The sequence below is a fragment of the Mustela nivalis genome (genome assembly GCF_964662115.1).
Source record: "Mustela nivalis genome assembly, chromosome: 1".
Classification (NCBI taxonomy): Eukaryota; Metazoa; Chordata; class Mammalia; order Carnivora; family Mustelidae; genus Mustela; species Mustela nivalis.
The window spans coordinates 207366768-207375885 of NC_139020.1; the positions used below are offsets into that span (position 1 = coordinate 207366768).

At 53.0% G+C, this 9118-nt stretch overlaps 1 protein-coding gene across 1 annotated transcript; it reads right to left on the minus strand.

Annotated features, from left to right (window-relative positions):
* Positions 1-244: 244 nt before the first annotated feature.
* On the minus strand, positions 245-3877 carry DAND5 (DAN domain BMP antagonist family member 5; the record flags this gene model as incomplete). Its single annotated transcript, XM_082684153.1, has 2 exons — positions 245-1116; positions 3551-3877. The coding sequence occupies 2 exons, from the start codon at positions 3875-3877 to the stop codon at positions 871-873; spliced, it is 573 nt and encodes a 190-aa protein (XP_082540279.1). The 3' UTR covers positions 245-870.
* Between the last annotated feature and the right edge of the window lie 5241 nt (positions 3878-9118).

Genomic DNA, 9118 nt, shown 5'->3' on the forward strand with positions numbered 1-9118 from the left:
CCCTCCTGCGCCGCAGACCCTGTACCAGGCTACGGAGGGAGCACCCCTGCTGCCTACACCCCAGCCCAGGGCCACTGCTCCCAGGGAACCCTGGTTGGAGGAACACACACACACACACACACACACACGCACGGACACAGACACACACACACGCACAACTGGGCTTGGCCAACCATCACGGTTCCTGTTTAATTCCACACTGTGCATGGGGCTGTATGGAGACTTAAGGGGCTGGGGCTGAAGGGGCAGCTGGGATCACATGGTCCTGCCCCTGACTTGGGGAGCACACGTTTCCCCCCGCGGCTCCGTGGGCCTCCCTGCCTTGGTTTCTTGAGGTCCCAAGAATGGGTCATCCCTGTGTCGTCTGCTCTGCGCAGGAGCATCCGTCCTCCTTGTAGCTGGGAGCGTGTCTTCCATTCGATGAGATGGGGTCCGGCCTGGTGGTTAAAATTCGTTGCCACGCGGCCTAGGATTCGAATGCCGGATCTGTCACTTATTGCTGTGTGACCTGAGCAAGTGACTTTGCCTCCTAGAGTCTCAGTTTCCTTCTCTGGGAAATGGGATGATACCAACCCGTATCTCCTTGGGCTGCTCCGAGGAGGACGTGAAATAGTGGGTGTCAAACACTCAGCGCGGGACGGGGCAAACAGAGTGCTCCAAAAATGTGTGCTATGACTGTGAGTGGTCCACACCCCCACCTCCCCAGTGAGGATACATCTGGTGTCCCTGGAGCCCTGTCTGGCTGTCCCTGTGTCCCCGGTCTCTTGACCCAGTGCTCATGATCCAGGTCAGCGTCTTCTGGGCACGTCCCCCCCACTCCCGCATCTCCCCAAGGAGTTTGCGTCTGTGTGTCTGTCCATCAAGCGCAGATCACGCCTTCGGGCTGCACTGACAGCCTTCAACCAGCACAGTAGATGTCTTCATCCGTCGACGGGAGTCTGGGCGACTCGCCCGACACCACAGGAGGACAGGGGTCCGGCGCTTGCGAGCGGGCACACAGCTGTTGCAGAGGACGAGCGGGGTGGGCTGCGAGCTGGGGATGTAGAGGGAGGAGCAGCGGCCAAAGCAGAGGTGATTGCGGAGGTGAACTGACGAGCAGCCGGGCCGGGAGAGCACCTGGGGCCGGGAAATGGGGTCAAGGGCAGCAGAGTCTGGGGCCCGAATGGGGAGAATCATCATCTACCCCCACCTCTACAGGCCCGGGCTCTGGTCCTGAATGCTACCTCCTGGCTGTGTGACTCGGAGCAAGCTACTTAACCTCTCTGGTCCTGTTTCCTCACCTGTGAAACGGTGGAAGTTCAGCCAGGCAAGAAAGAAATCAGTTTTGCCCTTTCAACAGGAGTACTACAGGGAAGGGCTGATTCTTCCGAGAAGGAGATGATGAGGAGGTCACTTGGGGATTGGCATCGGGAGGAGTCTGCTGCGCCTCCGGGGAGGAGGGATGGCAGGAAGGGGTGGTATTATAGGAGCCTGGGGGGATTTAACAGAAAGCCTTTAGCCCCTTGCTGGGCACACAGTTGGCCTTCAATAAACCTTCTGGGGTCCCCTCCAACTTCGTGGCTTTATCAACTCGTCCCCAGATCATGGTCCTTCTCTGTTTAAACCCTGCATTCCTGCCACCCTGCGACCCCCCCCAATCAACCCCCCCTCCCTTCACTCTGCCCCAGCGGCCCCAGCCTCCTCACTGCTCCTCTGGTACCCCAAACACAAGCCCACCGCTGGCCCGTTGCCTCTGCAGAGCCCTGCACCTGAGCTCATCCCGACTGAGATCATCCCGACTGCTCCTTCCTCAGAAGCACCCCCACAGGAAGTGTCTCCCCCTGGTCTCTATCCCTGCGGCCAGTCTCTTTCTTCACGGGCTGCTAGTAATTTATAGTTCTGTCTCTTTGGATGTTCCTCTCCTAGAACATAAGATACCTGGACACAGGGACGTTCTCTGCTTTATTTAGGCAGGCGGCTCAGCTGGCCCATCGTGCGGAAAGCCACAGAATGCTCGGGGAGTTGGGAGGGAATGGTAGATGCAAAAGGGAACAGCCAGTGCAAAGGCCCTGAGGTAGCTGTGACATTGAATGTGTCCAGGAAAGCTGACATTGCTGAGCCCTAACACCAGGCCAGGGCCCGCACTGCTCACCTTCGGTGAACTCACTCCTCCCACAATGCTCCAGGCCGGAACCTTGGAATCCTCATTTATATATGAGGAGACCAGAGGCTCTGAGCAGTCCCTCCCTTAATGAAGGGACTGCGAACCCTTAGAAATTCTTTGTGTCATCCTGGGGCAGTTATAGCTCTGGGAGAGGGTACACAGCTGGATCCCAAGCCAGGGGTTCCCTCCGCGGGGTACAGTGTGCCTGCCTGGCTGCCTGGGGCAACTGGGATTCAGGGCAAGGTAGCTGGTCCAAGGCCACGCAGACACCTGCATGTCCCCTGGATTCAGCGAAAATTTGCTGAATGAATAACAAGCCAGGGGGTGCTGGGAACGGATGCCTTGCAGGGCATGGCTCCAAACACCTTGCGTAAATTCATGTCTATTGTTAAGTCTGTTGTTGCAAAGATAGGAAATGAGGCTCAGAGAAGGGAAGCCACTTCCCCCGGGTCACACAGAAATCATTAGTTAAGGCATAACTTGAAGCCAGGTACACCGGGCACCAAAGCTGGTGTTCTAAACACATGGTCTGAGTTCTCACAACACTTACAGAGCAGTGACTGGGTGCCCATACCCATACCTGTCTCGTTCAACTGCCCAGTAGCCCTTAAAGGGCAGATACTATCATTCATTCATTCATTTATTCATTCAACAAACACTGAGGGGTTATCATGTGCCTGGCTCTGCTCCCAGGCCTGGAGATGGGGCTACGGAAGCAAACAAGGCATAACATAATCCCTGCACTATTGGAACAGACATCCTAGTGAGGGAGACACAATAGATGCAATTTCAAAATCAGTTTTAGATGTTAGGTGATGTGTTCCGCAGTGAGAAAAAAAGGAAACAGGCAACAGGGTGGCAGGTGCTGCATTTTTAAATGATGCCTGAGTAAAAACCTGAAGGAGGTGAGAGAAGGAGCCACAAATGCTCGGGGAGTTGGGAGGGAACGGTAGATGCAAAAGGGAACAGCCAGTGCAAAGGCCCTGAGGTAGCTGTGACATTGAATGTGTCCAGATAAAAAGCCAGGTGGCTGGTATGACAGGAGTGAAGTGGGTGAGGGGGAGAGAAAGGAGGCAAGGGTGAGGAAGTGAGAGGCAGAGTGTGCAGGGCCCTGTGGACCTCGGGAAGGACATGGCTTTTGCTCTGGATGAAGTGGGAGCCATGGAGGGTTCTGAGTTGGGGAAGGAGGGAATGTGACTCAGGTATGCGCAGGTGCCCTCTGGCTGTTAAGTGGAAAAATAGACTTGGGCGGGAGACCAGGTAAATCTCCTAGTTGGGTAGGAGGAAACTGAGGATAGGAGAAATGCAGATGGATGCCGGGCTTGACCCCAGATCTGTGCAGGACCCCAGCCTGTGCCCTCTGCCCATGCTGAAACGCCACCCTCCCCTCCCCCCACCCACCCTCACCTGAGTGTAGGGCACAGCCTTGCACATCTCCTGGGCCACTTCCTGCGGGTCCAGTGGCAGAGACACGGTCGGGGCCACCTCCTGCCCATGGTGCTGGCTACCTCTCCCCAGCGGCCCAGTTTTCTGCAGGCCCAAGAAGGCCTTCCAGCTGCTGAGGGCAGAGAACTGTCCCTGGGAACCTAGGGTCCCTTGGCCCAGGGCCCGGGTCTGATTGGTGGCATCCCAGAGCTGAGGTGGGGGCCCCAGGAGTCCAGGCCTCCTGGAGCCCGTGTGTAACTGGGTCCCACTGAGCAGGCTCAGGAGAGTGGTCAGCTGGCCGAGGAACATCCGTCCGTCTGTCAGTCAGTCTGGGTACTGGGCTCAGGGTCCTGGGCAGTCAACCCTGCTGTCTGGTGAGTGGAGTCTCGGCCTTTCAGACCTGCTTTTAATGGCCTGCCCCCAAACTGGGCAGCTCTGGCGGGAGACACCACAGTGGGGAGGAAAATAAACCAAGGCCTGCTGGTTTCCCACCCCTCCCCCTCAGCCTGCCAGGGTTCTGGGTGGGGGCTGGGTCTGTGGGTGGGTGGGCTGTGGCGTCAGGGAAAGGCACCACCCGAAACACAGGGGCTCTGGGGCACAATGCCTGGAGGTTGGGCGGGGGGAAGGGAGCTTCTTCTCCGGTCCAGGGCACCCTCCCTCCAGAGGGCAAAACCAGTCATCCCAGCCAGGCCTCCCAGTGGCAGCCTCAGCACTGCGACTTTCTGGCTGTGCAACCCCCTCAGCCATGCTGGGCCCCAGCTTCCTCTACTGTTACAGAGATCCTGTGTTCTTAACACTTCCTACCTGGGCAGGTGGGATCCTTCAGGTAAACAGCTTAGAGCAGAGGCTGATACACTGTAGAACTACGAGTAAACTATGATGAACATCTCTAGAGCTGCTTTTTCTTTAGCACCTATTAGAGGCCAGGCATAATTCTGAGCCCTGGAGATCCGGGGGTGAGGGGGTGGGGGGCAAGACAGAAATGGGTCCTCACTGTGCATTTGACATTTCAGTGCAGAAAACAAGTTCAGAAAACAGACAAAGATTCCAGAGGCTCCGGTGTAAAGAAGTTATTTAAATAGGATGTGCCTTACAGGTGTCAGGGCGGGGCCTTCTGCCCCCAGGGTGGTCAGAGAAGGCCTCCCCGAGGAGGTGACATTTTTGCAGAGCCTTGAGCTGCTGTTGGAAGTGGTGGGAACAGCCTGGTGGGGGGTGGAGGCTGGAGGGCTGGAAACGCAGAAAGAGGCTGGGAGCCGCGTCCCAGGCTTTGGAGCCCGGGGGATGCCTGGGGGTGGGGTCGGGGACTCCGAGACAGGCCCTGGCACCTCCGTGGCCCGCATTTCGCACCTAGGCGATGAGCGGCCCGCGGCAGGGCCGTGAGAAGCGGCAAACCCGGTCCTTCCCGCGCCCCGCGGAGCTGCGGAGGGCGATGGGGCGCGCTCGCCCTCTGGCGGCAGCTCCAGGGACTGCGCGGTGGCCGCGCCCAGGTCTACCTTCTGGATGCCCCCACCTGGCCACAGGTGCAAGGGGGCTTCCCGCTCACCCCGCTACATGCGAGCTCCTCAGCGTCCCCCAAGCCGCCCTCTCGCTGTCCTCCAGACCCAGCTGATGGCAGCTCCTGCCAGGTGCCAAGGACCCAAACTTTGGAGCCCTGCTGACCCCTCTTTCTCTGACGCCCCCCTCCCCTCCATCTGATATGACAGCAAGTCCCGTCCGCTTCAGAGTCTACCTAGAATCCATCAACTTCTCACTCCTCTCTCCTTCCCCCACCCGGACACAGCCATTATGTCCCACTTGAACCAATACTGTCCCTCCACAGTGGTGCTCCAGCTACACGCACCCCCTCGCCTCTCCCCCAAGTCTGTTGCCTCCACAGCAACCAGAAGGCGCCGGTGAATACTTGTGTCCAGGCATTTCTCTCCTCTGCTCAGAACCTTCCAGGGCTCCCACTTCACCCAGGAGAACAGCCCAAGTCCTCAGGGCAGTCCAGCGATGTCTTTTTGTCCCTTCCTATCACCACCATCTCAACCTCAGCTTTCCTATCCTCACCCCCTTTCTCCCTCCAGCCACAGGGGGCCTCCTCGCTGTTCCCCAGACTCACCAGGCATAATCCCAGAATACTACCCAGTGGTACAGGGCTAAGGAAGCTCCTTTGTACCTGGAAATATAACCAAGAAAAAATCAGTTAAAAAAAAAAAATCAGAACTGGATGTCTAGTTGTGCCTGGGTGGCCCAGTCCTTAAGTGTCTGCCTTCTGCTCAGGTCATGATCCTAGGATCCTGGGATTGAGCTCCAAGTCAGGGGTCCCTGCTCAGTGGAGAGCCTGCTTCTGCCTCTCCGTGGTGCTCTGCCTACTTGTGCTCTCTATCTGTCAAATGAACAGATCTTTAAAAACAAACAAAAACTAGGTATCTATTGTATGCTGACCTTTTGAGGGAGAGGGACAAGAATTTACAGCTATGCGTTACTTGTGTTTGCATTTGAATTTCCATGTTGAAAAGAGCAGCAATTTTTGTTTTGGGGAAGGGCTTCACTTTAGAGTTTCAACATTGCTTTGGGGATGTCTGTGTGGCTCAGTTGGTTCGACTTCCCACTCTTGATCTCAGCTCAGGTCTTGATCTCAGGGTCTTGAGTTCAAGTCCACCATGGGCTACACACTGGGTGTGGAGATTACTTAAAAAAAAAAAAAAAAGTTGTTTTGGGACCCCTGGATGGCTCAGTCGGTTAAGCTTCTACCTTTGGCTCAGGTCATGATCTCCCCAGGGTCCTGGGATAGAGCCCCACAACTGGCTCCTGGCTCAGGGGGGAGCCTGCTTCTCCTTCTCCCTCTGCCTCCCTCCCCTGCCCCTGCTCATGCTCTCTCTCTCTGTATCTGTCTCAAATGAATAAATAAAATCATTTTTAAAATTTTTAAGTATACAAAAGGAAACAGAAGAAAAAAAGTACAAATGAAAGCAATCTGTACGATTGGTCTGCTCCCTTGCTTTATAAGTGAACTATTTCAGGCATTCAAATAAGTATAGATAAAAATATAGGGCTCCTGAGTGGCTCAGTGGGTTAAGCCTCTGCCTTCAGCTCAGGTCTTGATCTCAGGGTCCTGGGATCGAGCCCTGCATCGGGCTCTCTTCAGCAGGGAGCCTGCTTCTCCCTCTCTCTCTGCCTGCCTCTCTGCCCACTTGTGATCTCTCTCTCTGTGACGAATAAATAAATAATATTTTAAAAAATACATACATATATATATATATATATATATATATATATATATATATAACACCCCTGTACTCATTACCCCAATTAAAAATTAAAAATTACAGGGGCGCCTGGGTGGCTCAGTGGGTTAAGCCGCTGCCTTCGGCTCAGGTCATGATCTCAGGGTCCTGGGATCGAGTCCCACATCGGGCTCTCTGCTCAGCAGGGAGCCTGCTTCCTCCTCTCTCTCTCTCTGCCTGCCTCTCTGCCTACTTGTGATCTCTCTCTGTCAAATAAATAAATAAATAAAATCTTTAAAAAAAAAAAATTAAAAATTACAGATATGAGAGAAACTGGCGCTATACTTGTTCCTAATTCCTGAATTGATCAATTGTAATTCCCATGCCTGTATTCATAGTTCTACTACATATGTATCCATTCGGATACATAAAATTGTTTTGTTGTTTTAAATTTAATATACATGGTATTATACACACACACACACACACACACACACACACACGCTTTTAACTTTCATCTATCCACTTCATATTGCTTCATTTCTACTCTGAAGAGTATTCTGCTGCACACCTATCTCCCAAATTTATTTCTCCATTGCCCATCACAATGAATCCTGCAAGGAACAATCTGGAATATGACTCTGCCCATTAAAGTCAGTTCTAATTGGGTGATTCCCAATTACAGTGGAATCTCTGGGGATGGGATCCAGGCACTGGTGTTTTTAAAAACCATGTTGGGGTTGCTATGAACCCCTAGTGTGTACGGTCATATACAGGAGGGAATCTGGTACCTCAGCAATGCTTCCGTGTCTCCTGGAAGGCTCATGGGAGAGTATCTGATTCTGGGATGGAGGTTAAGAACCTGCATTTCTTACAGGTTTCCAGGTCGGTGGGGGGTTGCTGCTGGTCTGGGGACCAAACTCTGAGAACCATGATCCATAGAGCACCTTTATTCTTTCTCCTTCCTTTCCTTCTTTTAGAGAGAGAGCACAAGCAGAGGGGGAAGGAGCAGAAGCAGAGGGAGAAGCAGACTCCCCGCTGAACAAGGAGCCCAATGCGGGGCTTAATCCCAGGACCCTGAGATCACAACCTGAGCCAAAGGCATACATTTAACCAACTGAGGCACCCAGGCACCCCAAGAGGACCTTTATTCTTTTTAACATCTGCATAGTATTCCATCCTTTGGATATTTAGTAGTTTCGTTAACCAGCTCTCTAGTCTTGGACATTTATGTTTTTTTCCATCTTGTTACTCCAGAAAGAAAAGCTCCCTACTATGGAATATTGTTCAGCCATAGAAAAGAATGAGGTACATATTAATTTGCTCGGGCTGCCATCCCAGAGACTAGGGAGCTTCCTCAACAGAAATTTATTTTCTCACAGTTCTGGAGCCTAGGAATCTGAGATCGAGGGGTCACCCTAGCTCATTTTTATTCTGAATATATAAAGCCTCTCTCCTTAGCTTGTGGATGACCATCATCTCCCTGTGTCTTCATGTGGTTCTCCTTCCGTGTGAGTCTGTGTCCAGATTTCCTTTTCTTTCCTTTTTTTTTTTTTTAATGATTTTATTTATTTATTTGACAGAGATCACAAGGAGGCAGAGAGACAGGCACAGAAGGGGGAGAAGCAGGCTCCCTGCCGAGAAGAGAGCCCGATATGGGGCTTGATCCAAGGGCTCTGAGATCATGACCTGAGCCGAAGGCAGAGGCTTCACCACTGAGCCACCCAGGTGCCCCAGGATTTCCTTTCCTTTTCTTTTCTTTCTTTCTTTTTTTTTTTTTTAAGATTTTATTTATTTATTTGACAAAGATCACAAGTAGGCAGAGAGGCAGGCAGAGAGAGAGGAGGAAGCAGGCTCCCCACCAAGCAGAGAGCCCGATGCGGGGCCCAATCCCCGGACCCTAAGATCATGTCCTGAGCGGAAGGCAAAGGCTTTAACCCACTGAGCCACCCAGGTGCCCCAGGGATCTTATTTCTACATGTGGTCACATTCTGAGGTACTGGGAACCAGCACTTTAACATATGAATTGTTGAGGGGGGATGCAACTCAGTCTGACAGTACTGATACGTGTTACAGTCCGGATGAACCTCGAAAACGTGGTGAGTAAAAGAATCCAGGGGTGCCTGGGTGGCTCAGTGGGCTAAAGCCTCTGCTTTCAGCTCAGGTCATGATCTCAGGGTCCTGGGATCGAGCCCCGCATTGGGCTCTCTGCTCAGCAGGGAGCCTGCTTCCTCCTCTCTCTCTCTCTCTCTGTCTGCCTCTATGCCTACTTGTGATCTCTCTCTGTCAAATAAATAAATAAAATCTTAAAAAAAAAAAAAAGAATCCAGACACAAATGGT